The sequence below is a fragment of the Pholis gunnellus genome (assembly GCF_910591455.1).
Source record: "Pholis gunnellus genome assembly, chromosome: 17".
Lineage (NCBI taxonomy): Eukaryota > Metazoa > Chordata > Actinopteri > Perciformes > Pholidae > Pholis > Pholis gunnellus.
In genome coordinates this window covers 3,674,573-3,692,565 of record NC_136544.1, presented here as the reverse complement: position 1 = coordinate 3,692,565, position 17,993 = coordinate 3,674,573, and the positions used below count along the sequence as shown (strand labels likewise).

At 42.1% G+C, this 17,993-nt stretch overlaps 2 protein-coding genes across 2 annotated transcripts; one reads left to right on the top strand and one right to left on the bottom strand.

The window, feature by feature from the left end:
- Positions 1 to 1,164: 1,164 nt before the first annotated feature.
- gadd45gip1 (growth arrest and DNA-damage-inducible, gamma interacting protein 1) lies at positions 1,165 to 3,403 on the top strand (the record flags this gene model as incomplete). Its single annotated transcript, XM_079177058.1, has 2 exons — positions 1,165 to 1,565; positions 2,922 to 3,403. The coding sequence occupies 2 exons, from the start codon at positions 1,165 to 1,167 to the stop codon at positions 3,214 to 3,216; spliced, it is 696 nt and encodes a 231-aa protein (XP_079033184.1). The 3' UTR covers positions 3,217 to 3,403.
- A 119-nt stretch (positions 3,404 to 3,522) lies between these two features.
- LOC306709704 (tetratricopeptide repeat protein 39A) lies at positions 3,523 to 17,702 on the bottom strand. The gene is made up of 18 exons (XM_079177957.1): positions 17,494 to 17,702; positions 16,939 to 17,043; positions 16,304 to 16,435; positions 15,998 to 16,056; positions 14,933 to 15,000; positions 14,601 to 14,665; positions 13,907 to 14,006; positions 13,760 to 13,825; positions 13,569 to 13,677; positions 13,398 to 13,465; positions 9,794 to 9,853; positions 8,848 to 9,009; positions 8,655 to 8,746; positions 6,991 to 7,111; positions 6,793 to 6,904; positions 6,572 to 6,686; positions 5,482 to 5,598; positions 3,523 to 4,290 (listed from the first exon to the last, which is right to left on the bottom strand). The coding sequence occupies exons 1-18, from the start codon at positions 17,526 to 17,528 to the stop codon at positions 4,188 to 4,190; spliced, it is 1,689 nt and encodes a 562-aa protein (XP_079034083.1). The 5' UTR covers positions 17,529 to 17,702; the 3' UTR covers positions 3,523 to 4,187.
- Positions 17,703 to 17,993: the final 291 nt, after the last annotated feature.

Here is a 17,993-nt window from a genome sequence, read left to right as displayed (position 1 = left end):
CACAAAAGCGATGACATCTGTCTCTGTAAGTGCTGCACTCCAGAGCAACCCCATTTGTTCCATCTCCGCTTCTTGAAAAGAAATCAAATATAAAAGTTGAGGGAGGGCTGAGGCTGCGAAAAAGAGGAAGGGAGGAGGTGAAGCCGAGGACGTTAAACACAAAAGATCCTCTCTTTTCAAAGACGGTTTACTTCCCTGCCCTGTGGTCCTTAAAGGTTCAAAGAAGGTGTTAAAAAGGGGCTTAGCTCCCCTTATCGCTCTGGTGCTCTGGCTTCAGCCCACCTGCTCACAGCTACCTCCAAGTCAACGGGGATGTTTCCTGAAAAACGTGTCCCCCCCATCACTGATCTGAGCTCCTGAAAGTCACTGAGAGTGCCTCTGAAAGTGATTCTTTTACCAGCTATGGACTTTTTCCACATTTGGCCAGGACAGTGCTACTACATTTAAGAAAAATGATTTCTAATGAAATACGTTAAATACATAAATAAAGAGCTTTTTAAAAAAAAATAATACTGCCTCTATGATCTGGAACAAACCTACAGAAGATACAGGGCCCCATATTTGACCACCTTATAAACACCTTAAAAACTGTGTTCATCTCATTCCTTTAATCTGGAAATACAACCAACAGTAATTTACCATCAGTTATGTTCAAGATGGATTTAGCCTGTGAGGCGCCCTTGAGGGCTTTGAAAGGCACCTATAAACAAAATGCATCATTATTATTAGTTTCTCGTTTCTTTGAACAGTCCTAAAACATTCAATTAGAATTGGTATGTCATATGCAGATTTTTCTCATGTAATGTCTTTTATGGGTGCATATAAAAAGTACTTATATATATTGTATAGAAACAAAAAGTAATACAAATTGGAATTCTAAATAATGTCTCTTCGGTATAAAGACATTAAATTGCCTTTTTATCTTGGTGCCATCTTGACAAAGTGCAAGAATACTCAATATCAATTCTAAATCTCCCTAATGTATTTTTTTGCTGGTTATATTCGATGCAACATTTTAAATTAAACCTCTTTTACTTTACCAATAAGACAACATTTCATCATTTAAAACTATACAAACATAGGAGGACTCGCCTACCGTGATGATCAGGCACTGCGGTAGACACCTCTATGTATCCGCCGGGTCCTTCTTGTGGAGGAGCAAAGATGGCGGCGTCCATGCTGTGCAGGAGGACGGCAATGTTATGCAGGACTTTAAAGGGACTTTCATGTTCAAAAACTGTACTTTCCGCGGACTCTCAAAGCGGGCTTCTATTGCAGACAGCGTCCTACAACCCCAGACCTTTAAAGCTGAACCTCCGTGAGCCGTACATTCCCGACAAGGACAGCGAGAAGACGCCCGAGTGGCAGAAGACGGGCCGTTATGACAGGAAGCTATTCGGCCGGTACGGTTCGGCGTCGGGTATCGACCCTGCCTCGCTGTGGCCCAGCCACGAGCAGCTGGACAAGCTTATCGCAGAGGAAAACGAGTGGCACCCTCCATTGGAGGTAATGCTGAAGAACATCGAGGCCAGGGAGAAGAAGGATTCCGAAAAGCGGTTGGCAAAGTAAGTAATGCTAAAGGTATTGTAGCTAATGTGTCAATTATCGGACAGGCCGTGAAACTGGTTCGTTTTTTCTCGCTACAGTTCTGTGCTTGCACGAATATTACCGGGCAGGGTGTACGTAATAAAGTCACCTCTCGTTAAGTAACGGTAAATATATGGGAGGCACAAACTGGGGCTAAGAGAATACGGCGGAAGATAAACCAGCACCCAATAGAGGTCGAGGATTTGTCCACAACATTGACCTCATTAACACCCGCTGACTGAGGAGAGCTAATTTCAACTAGCTTAAGTCATTCACAGAACGTCAGAGCTTATTTTACATAATTTATCGTGATATTTTAGTTATCTACTGCTAAACAATGATTAGAAATATAAGTTAGAGCTAGGTACCGTTGAGGACATGTTGTTGAAAGGGGAAAGAAACATTTAACATTAGGGGTACTCACTTCCACATAGCTGGGGACTGTCAGACGTCCTTTTAGTTTCAGGTATTGATAAGTCTCTTAAAAAGCTGTATTCTACATTCCCCACAATGCAACTGGCTATTAACTTAAGTATCCTTTGTTTTATTTATTATTGCACTCTGTCACTATGGGTCAAATCTCTTGTTGTCCCCCCACCACCAATAGTTCAAGACCCAAAGCTATTCAGTTCATGTTCACATTAAGCAGAGAAAGGAAACAAAATCCTCAAATAAAGGAGCTGCAAACAGACATTTCTCATATTTGCATGAGAAAAAGGATTTGAGCAAATATCTGAGTCGCCAACTAGTTGGCAATCATTTTTCTCTCGATCAACTAAGAGTTGAATCAACTGGTTGCTGGCTCTGTATGTGCATATACTGCGTATGTGACAGTTGTCACTATGGGTGTAACGATTTTTGAAAGATATCTAAAGGAGATTATTTTTGACTGATACTGCAATTGCGACCTGATTTGCGATATTCTGGGAAATAATATACTTATTTTCATATGTTGTGATTTTTGCAGGGATCTCTTACAAACATTTGTTTCCTTGCGATTAAGTAAAATAAATGTGTTCAGTCAAAGTTTATTAATGTGCATTGTCCCCAATAAATATGTGTATACAGGCATTTAATCATGTATGTTTGTGTGCTATGTATTATTTCTGACAGTTTTTATTGTGATTATAATATGGACTGTGCGACTAGTTTTGAGCAACAAGAGACCCAAATATACTCATAACTTTGATTGCCTGATTCTTCCTCTTATAACGGTTCATCCTGCGAGGACCATGAACAGTGCCAAATTTCATAGCAGTCCACCTCTTAGCTGTGGAGACATCCCGTGCCACATTAACATCTGTTATGCTAATCTTTGCCCTCTCCCATCGCAGAGAGAAACTCATCGCAGCCAACATGGCCAAAATGCCCAAGATGATAGCCGACTGGCGCCGGGAGAAGCGCGACACCAAGAGCAAGCTGAAGGAGGAGAAGACTCGCCGCACAAAGCTGCTGGCCGAGGCCAGAGAGCGCTTTGGCTACGCCGTGGACCCCCGCAGCCCCAAGTTCTTGGAGATGGTGGCCGAGTTAGAAAAGGAGGATATTAAGAAGAAGAAGCTAATGAAGCGCAGACTGAAAGAGGAGAAGGCGGCAGCCCCCATCACGCCTCCTCCTGCTGCCTCCTCGTAGCCTTAGACTGAGCCGTTTCCCTCATAACTGTATTTAATGAAGATGGAAGAACTCTTGAGGGACATTTGTTAAAGAGTATCAGAATAACAGCGTGTTCCTTGTTTTACCTGATGGCATTTTTTCTGTAAAAAAGCATATGTTCATTTCTCTATGTATTTAGCCTTCACTGAAATAAATGAATTTCTGTATAGACTGCATGTTGTCTAAAAATATTTTCTTTGTGGAAGATAAATATCCCAAACTACAGAATGATGGTACTTTTGGCATAATTTGACAAAACAATTTATATGAATTTATTCATGCAAAAATATTTTATAAGATAATCCTTTATTAGTCCCGCAGTGGGGAAATTTACAGTATACATTCTGAAATGTTTGGAAAGTGCATGCACTGTTGCATACCCAAATTTTGATAAATACACACCAAGAGGGTGCGAGTATGTCCGACAGTAATTTGCATTTCCATTGCATACAGAATGAGAAATGAATGACGGTGCATAGGGCACTGGCTGCTGACAGTTACCTGGCTTGATGATATTTTTGACTATTTTCTAAACTTCTGGATTCAAAAACAGTTTATCGAATGTTTTTTGCAGTTGAAACCATAAACCAGCACAGCCAGCTGAAGTTACTTCATTATGTAATCACACAGCTCTTTTAATACAGTAAAATACAGCCATTATTATACACTTGATTAAATCATAAAATTTCTTACATTACATATTTATAGTGGCTTTCAATCAACTGATTAAAATTGAGTGTTTTTATAATTTTCAATGTAAACCATAAAAATATTGTAAATAAAATAAACTACTGTATATACACTCCCTCAACTTTTAACACTTTTAAGCTCTGGTCTGGGATTAAACAGGTTATACCTTTAAAATACCCAGCATGCACTTGTTGTGCCGTGATGGGAAATGGAGAGTCCAGAGTATGAAGAGCCTTTTCCAGTCGTGAAGACACGTCGTCCTACATGTGAGTGTCCTCACCGGGGTCCGCCTTCAGTTTGGCCAGAGCGGCGTGGACCCTGAACTGTGTGCGGGACTCCATCGAGTATTCTTTGTAGTTGTGTCTACAGGTCAGAAACAGTGGAGGAGGTTAAAGTGTGACAGAAGGTGCGCTTATGTCAAGTCTCAACTTAAAGTAGCAATCTGCTGAATACGTTTCCTTTTATCCAATAGGAGCAGAGGGTTGATTCACTATTACCCCCATGTGTGGATGGCCTCTCAGATGTAGATTTAATAGGCAGAGAGCGACCTCTAGTGTTCCTGTACTGGCTATACACCGAGGAGGAGACAGTACTCCCTGTACATTGTAGTACTATCCTGAAATAAGTCCTGAAATAAAAACTTTGCTGGCAAATTAATTCTAATCTCAATGAATAAATATAGGTAATAATATGTGGATAATTATATTTGATAAAGAACATTTTATAGCAATAATTCAGCAATTTGGGTAATATACTTATTTGCTTTATTGCCAAGTGTCAGGTGAGAAGATTGATACCCCTCATCTCTCTGATGTGTTATGAAGCTACAGCCAGCAGCCGGTTAGCTTAGCTTAGCATAAAGACTGGACACATGGGGAAATGGCTAGTTTTAGCTGTGGCCAAAGCTAACAAAATCGACCTCCTAACACCTCAAAAGCTCACTATTTAGCACGTATTTAGTTTGTGGTACGTACAAGAACGAAAGTGTAATGACAAGTTACTGTCTTTCAGGGTGGTTACTGTGCAAAACTATTTCATGGCTGTGATTGGCGGATTTTCTTATCATTGAACAGAGCCAGGCTAGCCGTTTCCAGTCTTTATGCTAAGCTAAGCTAACCAGCTGCTGCCTTGCAGTTACGGCACAGACATGAGTGTGTTATTAATGTTTTCAAGTAACTATTTGCAAGAAAGCAAATACATGTGTATTCCAAAATGTGCTAAATTCCAAAGTCAGAGCATTAATACAGCAGCAAACAACTACTGGCTATGTTAAGATATAGTGGAGTAATGTCTACCTGAGCGAAGGAATGAAGTCTCTCTCCCTCCTGTTGGTGTTTAATATTACAAAATAACCAGGCTGCTGGTTTAAAGTACTGGCACCTTTACAACTAATTAAAGTACTGCATTTCTGTATTGAATGCATATTCTATGTGCACAAGAATGATAAATGACATTCCACTCAGTCATCTCACTGGATCTACGTGGCAGGATTTGACTGTGTCTCCGATGTTGTGTGCGTCAATGTACAATAGCTGCTGTGAGGGAGTTACATACTTGGCCTTGTGCAGTATCTTAATAGCCTCGTCCCTCCTGCCTTGGTCTATGTAGAGCAGACCGAGCTCCACCAGGCAGTTAGGCACCAGGTACTGGTCAAACCGGATCTTCTTTTCACTGAGCAAACACAAGGAAGAAGGTGCATTAATGGTGACCGACACGTACAGTTACATTTTACACAGGGATGGAAGTCGATACCCTGTAATGCCATATGAGAGTTTGGGAGTTGGGCGGACTGGAGCCAGCTGACATTGGGCGAAGGCATGGTACACCCTGGACAGGTCGCCAGACTATCCCAGGGCTGACGTGTAGAGACAGACAATTATTCACGCGCACATCCACACCAACTGGCAATTTAGAGTCATCAATTAACCTAGGTTGCACGGTGGTGTGGTGGCTAGCACTGTCACCACACATCGAAAAGGGGCCTGAGTTCGGTTCCCGGGCTGGACGGGCCTTTGGTTCTGGAGTTAGCATGTTCTCCCCAAGTCAGTGTGGGTTCCATCCAGCTTCCTCCCATAGTCCAAAAACATGCTGCTTAGGTTCTGCAAGGTATTACTGTTTTTTTTGTCAATGGAGCCCGGTGGCTTTGAAGAAAGCAATGTAACAGCATTGGCTCCCTGTCAGAAGGTCACAAGACTCCATTGACAAAAATAGTCATTTTTACCTCGCAGAACACAGGAGTACACATGCAACCCGACATAAAAAAATCCAAACTCAGTTATTTCCTAACTTAGCAGAACAAACGTTGAACTAACCAGTGATCGCTAGCACTAGCTAGGTTAGCTTACTTTGATAACCTATGTCGCTGCTTTTCGCTAACAGCAGAGTGAGCGTTTCCATTTGGAAAAAAAAAAACAGAAAAGAAGATGCAGATGGAGTCGACCTTTAAAGACCTTTTACAGATGACTTTGGACCTATTTTTGAGTTTCATTTCAAAGTTAAGTGACTTCAGGTATATGGTCAGTGTGCTGCATCCAGGTTTTTTACCTGCAGTGCACAAAGTGATGTTTTGTCTGTTAAGCCATTTTTCGCGTTGCATGCAGGGGAACAACTCGAGTGTTCTTGAAGTGAATCCACTGGAGCTCACCTGGACAACACTTTGCCGAAGCTTTCCTCTGCAGCCTGGAAGAGACCCTGGTTCTTCAAACACAGACCCCTCAGCAGGTGGATCAAACTGCGGTCGTCCATCGAATACTCATTGTCTGTAGAGAAGGAACTGGATGTCATCAGCGCAGCGGACACCCACACGTGTCAAGTGATCTCACTTTGTCTACGGTTACATTTCTAGGCAAGCAGAAGTTGGATTACCGGGAGACTCCAGCAGGGCGCGCTCCGCCTCCACCAAAGTCTGTATCATGCCTTCGGTCAGCTCTGGTCGCTTGCTGATCATACTGAAACCGTTCCACATGTACATCATCTCCTGTAATGACACGGTGAATGCTGTTGGACGGGCGTCAGAGGAGTAAAACACAACGCACATTTTGAGTGTCTTTACGAAGCTTTTACCAACACCGGCACCGGCAGCCTGATCGGGCAGCGGGCCTTGTAGCGCCTGGCTTTGCGGATGGCAAACTTCTCGGTCGGGGGGGACTTCCCTGCTATCTTCTGCTTGAAGGTGGACACCTGTCTAAAAAACACAGGAAAATAAGAAAGACAGATTTGAGAAGAACGTGTGGGGTTTGGCGTGGCAGGAATTAGTGCAGTTTTTTTCAATGATGTGCCCCTTATGAAATATTTTCTCTTTCAATCCATCCCCTGACCAGCACAAAAAATAACTAAACAAATGTAATTGTGAATGTGATTGCGTCTGAAGCGGTTTATGGCACTTAAAATAAGAATAAAAAAATGGGGGTAATCAAATTTATATGCACTTATTTTAATTGCAGTTATTATAGTATAATTATTTAAGGAATATTGCATTTAAATTTCACATACAAAAAAAAAAAGAAAAAAGATCTCACATACCCCCCACAGTACTCTAAAGCAGCGGTCCCCAACCCCCGGGACGCAGACCGGTAACGGTCAGTGGGGCATTTGGTACCGGGCCACACAGAAAGAATAAATAACTTATATTATTTCCGTTTTATTGATTATCAGAGTCTGAAAGATGTTTTATTTTTATTCTCTCACAATTACACCCGCCTGTGCCTCTTGACACATGTCAAGACGCTTGTCTCGGTCACGTGATACTTTACCTCAAAAATTAAGCCCACAAGCTAGCGAGAAGGAGTAAAAAACAAATGTCTTTGGAGAGCTTCTTTGCTGATTCAGCGTTATGAAGAGTTGCATTTTATATTTGTTTTCATGCCGTTTGCCACACCTTGAAGGCCGGTCCGTGAAAATATTGTCTTACATGAAACCGGTCCATTGCGCAAAAAAGGTTGGGGACCGCTGCTCTGAACTACCCCTTGGGTCACTAGTACCCACATTTAAGAAACACTGAATTAGTTTATTTCATCTTTGGCATTTAAAAAAAATAGTATTTGGGCTACTTGGGTGGTGTCAACACAAAAGTGACATTAACACCTTACACCAAACATATAGGCTAACAGTTTACACATCCAGCAGACACAGAGCAACATCAGCTTTCATTTGGAGTCGTGTGTCTGTCAACTCATTTCTTTTCGCTCCTTTTTTGGTCTCCACCAGCTCCTCAGGGAAATATCGATGCTTCACTATGTTCACCAGTAAGTTGCTTTAACTTTGTCAGTGCTGTTTGGTGCTGACAGTTCGTGTCCAGTTTGTTTATCATACATTAACAGCACAGTTAAAACCGCTTAAGAAATGTTGCCACGCTACAGAGCTTTTTTTTCTTCCCAGGACGCTGAAAAAGTGGTATCGTACTGCTCACAAAACGCAACTGCTAGACTTTAAACTAGAAAAAGGAAAAATACAGCCGTGTAACACCTGTAATGACGTCGTTTCTTTGGTTTCCAGTTAATTTTAGAATTAGTAGAAGACGTTGCAGTATTGGCCAGAGATGATGCAGCTTCCCACCAGCAAATACACTCTTTAATCCTCCAGGTGCACACAAAGTACACAGACAGGTACGTGAACAAGCCTCACTTTGGTAAAATTGTAAGTATGTCATGAGCCTCAGGACAAGAACAGTGTGTTCCTGAGATATGCCGTGCAACAGTGTGTGTGTGTGTGTGTGCGTGTGTGTTTACCTAAAGAGCTCAACCTCATCCTCCCCAAAAGGCCTGGCCTCGTCTTCACGCAGCATGCTGAGGTAAGCAGCTTTCATGTACACATACATGGCCTAGCAGGAAGAAAACACAAAGACAGGAGTCACTCATTTTTTGTTTCTCAAGATATTTTTCGACGCTCAGGCTTGTATTCACTCCGCCCCGGGTTCTGTACCTTGGACCAGCGGCTCTCCTTACTCAGCAGGTCTGCGTAGAAGTACGCCATCTTCCACGCGCGCTTGTAGGTGAAGCACCACATCAGCTCCCAGTAGCACATGTGGTGGAACTGCTTCCACGCCTGCTGGGCCTTGCAGCCGTCCTCAAAGAGTGCCACCGCCTGGCGGCACAGTGGCAGCGTTCATCACACAGCACATTAAAGGAATACTTCGCCCCCCCTAACATGACCCTTTGTATACCAGATCACTCGCCCTGTGTTACCTTGAATTCTTGAAAACGTACAAGAAGAAAAAGTCCTGATGAATTGAACACTTCTACGTAAACAGTCTCACGCTTGCACAGGCGCTCGACGCATTTGTGCCCGTTTGGACGAGTCCACAGTGTTTTAAATAGTAAGGTTTCAGCGATGTATGTGTTTGGGACGTAGTGAGCCACACCCTTGAGTTGTATTTATGTATCACTGGTGGCAGCGACCAGAAGGGGTATGACATGAGAAATACAAAATGTATACATTATTTTATTCACCGTGGAGGCATGTGAGAAAAAGTACTCTTTTTAATTCAAGGTAACATGCGGTGAGTAATTGATATATGAAATAGTCATTTTGGGGGTGAAGCATACCTTTAATAAGGATATGTAACAATGACTGCATTGCTGTATATATATATATATATATATATATATATATATATATATATATATATATATATATATATATATATATATACACACACATACATACATGTATATACAGTATGTGTATACACATATATAAATATACATACATATATACACACACACACACACACACATGTATATATACATACATTTTTGTATCAATTAATGAATTTTTGTATCGGATTTTTCCAATGTATTTGACATAATGTTTGTATGGAAAATGATGCTTCCCATTAAAAACATTTGAGACATTTTATGAAACACACCTCATCAATGTTCCCCTTGATCTCTTCAGTCCTGCCTGCAAAGAAAAGGAATATTGCTCCCTGGACAGAAGAAAAAGAAGAAGAAAAATAAATAAAATAATATATGTTTTGGAGGCTCCAATGTTACAGTATTACATTTCAATCGTCTGTGTGTTAAATAACCACCTATCTGCAGGCAGACCTGTTGTATTGCAATTACTCTTTGCAGTGTTTAACCAGGACATATCCATTGGGGTTTGGTACACATTGTGTCAGAGCACTGAGTTTGTTCTCTGGGATGGGCGGGCGTGTAGGTAAAAGGTGGAGTGTAAACAGGGATTGTGATTTTACAAGAATGTGAGTCAGGTGGAATGGCAGGAGTGATGGCGTGTAAAACGAAGGATATATGGTGTTAAGGACTGCAGGGTGCACAAGAGAAGGTGGAGCGAGCGTCGGACAAGAGTAAACAGGGTGGGGACGATGACTGGACGATGGAAAGAAAAGAGAAACCGCGTGAGTGGAACGAGGGATCCGTAAGAAAGAGCCGACATACAGTGAGACACAATGAAGGTGAAAAAATAGAACGATTACAAGAACGAGGTGGCACCCAGAGAAAAGAGAACACAATAAATGTAATACAAACATTACAAACTACTGGCAATAAGGATGTTTTTCAAACATTGATGATAACTCTGTACTCACTTTAACCACGCAAGCTAATTGCTGAGATGTAGGAAAAACAAAGTATAACGGGGAAAGAAAACGATGGTGTTTATCCAGATCATCTGAACCACTTTCCCTCATTGCACAAGAAATATGTAAGCGAGCATAAAAATGGCACGTACGGGGAAGGGGGGGGGGGGGGGGGGGGGTCAAAGTTGTACCAGGAAGTTGCCCAGTCGTACTTTGCGATGTTGCCGTGCACCGAAATCTCGGCCATTACTGAGGTGAGTACAATCAATGCATTGTCATTAATTGGCATAAATGAGGTTACAAACAAAAAAATTAGATGAAAATAAGTCAAACTTAGAAAACAACAACCCACCAATAAAACAGAATCATCATTTAATGAAGTACTTCAGTGACGTATTATTGCACTTCCTTAAAGTTGGAGTACTCATAAGAGACACGTTGAAATCAGAATGGTCAAAATAGATGCAGCAGAGGCTGCCATATCCAGACTTTTACTCCCTAGCATGGGTGAAGCTCCAAAAACACTGGATCCTGCATTTCCCATCATGCAACTCAATAGCAATTCTTTCGTTGGAGCCATTACTTATGACTAGTAATCTAATCTTTAAATCATCTTTAAATCATCGCAGTTCCTGTTAAAAGCCTGGTCAAACCAGCAAAATGATTGGTTATGATAGGACTGGGCCATCTTGAAATGAACTTCTTTTACAATAGAGATGATAAATTAATGAGACCAATCTTCGATAAAGTTATTTTTGAATCAGATTTCTACTTCAAAAACACTGGACGAACAACCGATACGTCGTAGCCTCCGCTGCAGCTGCAAGTTGTCCACAAAATGACTCGTTTCACTATCAGAACAAGAAGTGTGGTATATGTGCATATGTAGTCAACCCTCAAAAACCCAATAAATAATTGTATATTATAAACCATAATACATTTTCTGGTTTCTTTAAGGCTCGACTCTAAGGAGAATAATCTTTAAGATGTAAAATGAGCATTATTATTATTATTAAATATGTAAATATCCTCAACATCATTTAATATAAAAACAGCATATTGTGATAATACTTTGGGCCATATCATCCAGCCCTACGACACAATATACTTTAATGTCACCGTAGACAAATTTGTCTTGCACTCAAATGCTGCACACGCGACATGTCGTCTTATATAGCTGCCTCACAAGAACTAATAAAGAAAACGAACAAAGCAACATGTACTGAAGCACAACAAAACTACTAAATTGAACGTATTACACAACCAGTAATAAGAACAAGCAGCACATTACACAAGCCCACTCACCATGTCATGAATCTATTGCACAACCCCTGCAGCCTCAAAACATTTCATTTACATACTTTATTCAGTGAGGGAGGAGGAGTGTTCAGACGGGCTGAGTTTACATGGGGATACTGTATACAATGGTTCTACAAGCTAGTCGGTGAGCTGCAGTAGCATTGTGAGCTAACAGCTAACGCAATAGCCAGACACGAACAAGCTAGCATAGTCCATTTCCTCTATACTGGGCGGTTTACTCCTGTCTGGGATTTTGTTGATTATACATTTTTCCATTTAATAAATGTATTAACAGATAACAAGTTGTTACAGTTTATTCAAAATACATCAATATACCAGATACTCCGGTCTCCTAACGCAGAGGACCGTTAAATCAAAGTGGTTGTTTACACACAGCTAGGAAGCTACGGTAGCTTCCTCTGTCCATCTCTGGCTCTCCATTGTTAAAAAGTAAACATAACACCCAAACCCAAAATGCTAACATTCAAAGCTAAATATACTTTCTTGCGAAGGCTAGCTCCTCTGAAGAATACATTCGTTAGAGATAATGGGTAGCTGCCCTCATGACATCGGTCTGTGAGGCCACATTTTAAGCTGAATAGCACCAGCGACGTGTATATCTAACGTTAGCAAAAAAATATATACACTATACAAATATAACCCAATCTGCTTTCATCCATCCACTAGACATTCACAACACTTCCAAAGCATAGACTGTCCATAAGAAGTGGATGTCGCCATCGTAACGTCACCCATTGGTTTGTAGACTGCGGTTCTGAAGCCTTGAGTTTGGCATTTTGGCCGTCGCCATTTTGGATTTCGGCCCTCTTGCTTTTTTTGCAAGCAGTGAACCCAAGTGAACATATTTGGACGGCAGAGGAGTGACGTAGAGACGCTGTCTACAGCTCTGGTAGCAGCAGCGACCTGTCAATCACAAGGTGGCCATGCCCTGAAGCATACTCTGCTTTATGGTCTGTTTGACTCTAAATGGACCATCATTTACTAAATGAACATCATGCTGTAATGAAGAAGACTTGAAACTAGAGCTTGAGGCCATAAACTCATGTTTACTGAGGAAATAAATCAAGTTAGAAGTAGAGTCATTTTCTCATAGACTTCTATACAATACTAATTATTTTTGCAACCGGAGGAGTCGCCCCCTGCTGGTCAGTAGAGAGATTATACGTTTTAAGACACATCTGCATCGGCTTCACTTGGCAGAACCAAAGGTTGCCACCTGATTTGAAATGGTGAATGGACTGTACTTGTATAGCGCTTTTCTAGTCTTCAGACCACTCAAAACGCTTTAACACTACATGTCATCATTCACCCTTTCATACACTAATGGCAGGGGGCTACCATGCAAGGTGCCAGTCGGGACTATCTACTCATTCATACACCTTCCTGCAGGAGCAATTTGGGGTGTCTTGCCCAAGGACACATCGACACAGATTAGTCGAGCCGGGGATCGTACCACTGACCCTCTGATTGGAGGACGATCCCGCTCTACGCAGTCGCTCAAAGCATTAGCGTAGCTTGTAATGACTCATCTTTGTTATAGAGCACCTTTAATATTTTTTTTTCAGAGAAAGCGATTTATAGATAGTTAATATCAATCCTCATTGACACTCACCCGTGGGTAGCGGAGACGGAAAGGCTTCAGCAGCCTCTCGGCTTCAGTCACCTCTCCCTCGCCCGTTCCTGAGAGGACAGAAACAGAGTTACGATACGTTACATCGTGCAGGTTATCACACAGGTTATCTGAACGATCTGAATCTGCGATGGGGACGAGGTCCGGCACTACCTAGGATGAACGTGAGAAAGGTGTAGTAGCAGAGCAGCAGCAGAGCGCACAGCATGGAGCGCAGATTCATCCCCGTCGCACCGTCGTGCAGCAGAGACAGACCATACTCCTAAAACGGCATCACAAAAGAAATCCATGAGTGTGAGCGCGAGTGAATGAGTGACATAATTGAGGAAATGCACGCGTCGCACCTTGTCTCCGGAGAATCCCGCAAACTCCAAAACTTTGAGTAGCCGTGGAGGAAATAGAGAGAGTGTCTGTGAATGGAGACAACACGATCACACACAACACACAGTCAACCGATGGTGGTTAAAGGACACTTTGCTCCGGTGACGTACCAGGTTAAACGCCCCTATTCCAAATGATATTCCTCCCTCTAAGTGCACGTGGCTGGGTCCTTTGAGAAAGCTGTGAGATTTTATGAAGGAATGCAGTTCTCTGGATGAAAAAAAAAAAAAGGCATCCATGTCAGTTGTTTAAAAATGCAGCTCAGCATTATAATCAAATACTGTCTATGAAATGTGACTCAGCGAGAAAAGAAAATGGAAAAAGTGTACTTTGGCAATTTATCGTTGTACTTTGACAAGGTTAGGGACTCGTGTGTGATACAGATTAAACTAACTCTGTGCCTGACTTTTAGTCCCACGCTTTATCCTTCATTTCCCATAACAGCATCTCTTTTTAATAACCTCCCTACCAGATACTCTGTACGAAGGCTTAATTCACTTTTTTTAAACATTCCATAGCTAAGATTTGAGGTAATATTCAGAGAAAAAAAATTTAAGTAGTTAATTTAAAAGAAAAAAAACATAAATTTGCAAGAAAAGAAACGTAGGAATTTTTCTTTTTTAAAACACAATGATGAAACTATGAAATAATGAGGGTTACTGTTTAAAAGGTTTCCTCCAAAACTATGAAAGGCAAAATTGGTGGTGTCCCTTAAATAATAACCTTACTAAATACTTTTGGAAAGTCTTGATGCACATTAACATTACACACCGCCGACATTCACCAAAATACCTCGTTACTTACTTGTATATTAGGTAACTGTTTCGTACTTTGATCCCTCCTTTGATGAAACTCACCATGTTCTCGTCCTGCAAAAATGAAATACATGAATAAATAAGAGGGGGCGAAGGAATTTGAAATAAATTGCTTGGATTAGATTTCACTCCACAAATAGAAGATGACACAATTTTCATGCCACGTTCTCACTGGGAAACTTTAAGAATTATACACAGTCTTGAAAATCTGGATAATGTGGGAACTTTTGGTGTGCTGTCGGATATACAGATATAGATGTGTATATAAAAAGGACATACAGTTCAGGTATGAGTTTGAAATAGTGGATTAGCCTACTGCACCTGTAAGAAGGTAAGAGCAGCTCTTTGGAGTTGGCACTCGGCGTAACACACCTCAGCATGAAGCTGCACTGCAAAAAACACACCCATAAACACACACACACACACACACACACACAGTAATAAATTACATAAAATGACCGTAGTCAAAAAGCAATAAAGCATCAGACCCAGCCCTGGAAGTTACTGTCTGCATAGCTCTAGGGTTAGCAATGCTGCTCTGTTAGTCCACCACTTTGGCAGAGACTGAAATATCTCAACTGCTATAAGGCAACAAAAACAAAAAAACATTTTTTGCAGACATTCATAGCCCCCTTGCAGGATATATTGTAATTATTTGGTGATCCTCTGAACTTCTATTTAGCGAACTGATCACTTTAAATATTTGCAAAAACTCGCGACATTCCCATCAGCCTCAGCGGTCTTTTTCGAGTCAATCGCTAATTTTCTAATGTTAGCATGCTAACCCTCTGTTAGCATTGTGAGAATGTTAGCGCAAGGCTCAACGCTAACTTGTAAAAGTGGCTGCCAGGCAACCAGGCATCAGCTTTAGGTTGCTGGAACTAAGAAATATGGGTGTCATATTTAGTCGGCTTATATTTCGAGTGTTTAAGATACTGTGCAGCTATTCGTTAGCAAAATAATAAAATGGTGACATGTGCACATGTCATGTGTATGTTATACATGCTTTTAATGTAGAATGTTGCTGTCCAGCTTAAAGATGCCGAGACACTACTGCACCAAAAAAGGCCAAACGTTTACCATTGGCAACCTGGCAACTGTTACTGTTGCAGCCCTGTAGCATGCTAATGCTAGCTTTTGGCTCTAAAGGGTCACCATGCCTCAGTTCAGCTTCACAGAGCTGTTTTCTTGATGGATGTTGAATGTCAGTGGAAAATTTCAAGTCTACAAAAGAAATAACCTTTTTTCAATTTATTTTTTATATCGCGGGTTAAACTAATTAGCAATCAAACGATATATGACAACTGGACATGTTATCGCCATTGAAATAAGGAAAAAAAATCTATTCCCTATTCCATTTCCTGTTTTTTTGGGTGGATTTTTTACCTTCAGTGAGCGATTCCCCGACTGACTTGCTAGACAAACCCGGGGACTTCCTTCGAAACCTGAAACACCAAACAATACTTCAGCATCAACAAAAAAATGTATTGTGTTGCTATTTCCCACGAACCACATATCTGCTGACAGCGATCATCCTCTCATGCAAACGCAGTCAAATCGGGCCATGTAAATGAACTTTGGTGTTAAATTTGCCTTTTATGGCTCACAGACTTGGGGATGAAAAAAAGGTAGCAGCACTTTTAGAGCATAAAATGATACTCCGTCAAAACACATCCACGTGACCGTCCTGACCTCTGGCAGACCTCCTGGGCACTCTTCATGGTATTTCCGGCATTGCTGATGTCATCGGGCTGGAAAGTCATCATGGCCTGCATTTCCAGCACCGTGGCGTAGATCAGAGCGTGGTACATGCTCTCGTTCACCCTACACAGGGGGAGACGGAGTGGCAGTAATCAATACACATTACACTGTAAGCAAACAAGAGGCGAGAGGCCGGCTCCTGAGCGACCTTCTGCATTTTCCTGTTAAGGAAAAGATAAGAGGAAATATACGCGCTGCTCTTTATGCTTCCTATCTCCCCTCTGCTGCCGTTCCCAGTCACGTCTCGTGCACACTGTTTATTTTTGCCGTTGTGTTGGCTGTCGGATCAGTTAGACCTTTGGGCGTCAGCTTCAGCAAACATCTCATATCCTGGAGAATCGAAGAGGCCTGAACGGGGGCCACCCTCGTGCGTCTCGGCCGACGGGAAGCGCACGCTACGAGAGCTTCCTCAGTACCGAGACGAAATACTGCTGACATCATACTGAAACGGGCCACCGTGAATGTGCTAATACCCGCCCAGAAATACAGTATACGGGGACCTCAAGACAGCGCGGTTCAAAGCCCTCCAGTGGAGCCACACGTGACTCGTGGGTAAACTCTGTTACCTCGGCCGCAGCATCTCCAGGCTCTCATTGAAGTGGTTGTTGAGGAAGAGGTCCAGGGCCTCCATGCACTCATCCAGGCACTCTTTCAGAGTCATCTGCGAGGAGCTGCAGCATAAAACACAAACATGGGAACATAGCTGTGTGTGTGCAAAACGCAATAAAAGTTTAAGTTAGGTTTGTTCCACAACACATGATGCACATATGAGCATCATCACACTGCAGCACCTGTGGCATGCCCTAAATATTCTCATTAATATAATATTAAATATTATAGCCCAAATGAGGTGTCTTCAGTCAGCTGTTCTGTTTACCAAGACCCTGCTTCTGTCTTGAGTTGGGACTATTTCGTGACAACTTTAAGTCAGAAGAAGACAAGGAAACGACGACTAAATTTAGCGTTTCCTGGTGAATGTAATATTACAGTCAATTATTTCCTGCTCACGTTTTTTTTTCTTCAAAGAATTCCAACCTGGCGGCGAAGAAAAGGTTCAAGATGTAAATTTTTTTTTAGAGAAAGACAAACTTTTTTTTGCCGTGTCAGTTGCCCGTACTCACTTTTCTGCAGCATTTGCGTCTTTCCCATTGGACATGTTCTCTCTCTATCTCTCCCCGTGCAGTTCGCGCGCGCGCCCCGACACCTGTTAGCAGCTCAGCGGGTCCCTTGCAGGAATATCAACATGCATTCACCGCTTCAGAACATCTGGGGGACCGAGCTTTCGAGCCTTTTTGCCGTTGGTTTAAAGTCCCGTCAAGCGCTCCGAGGTGATGGCACGCGCTTGTCTGCGAGGATCCCGAGCAAGCGCACAGTCGAGGCGCGTCTGACTCCTCCCACATGTGACGTCGCTGCCACGCACACATCAAGAGGGCCCGGAGCAGCAGCGTCAGGTGCGAGCGAGCGGCTCCCTGTTTTCAGAGGTCGTGTCGACCGGTTAAACCCCTACGTGAAGAATTCCAATGTTATTTCCGGGACCGAGGAAAGTTTAGTCAGTAACTGTGAACACGAGCTACTCTCTCACAGCCTAGAAACAAGAGAAGGAAGTCTGGAACTGTGATGT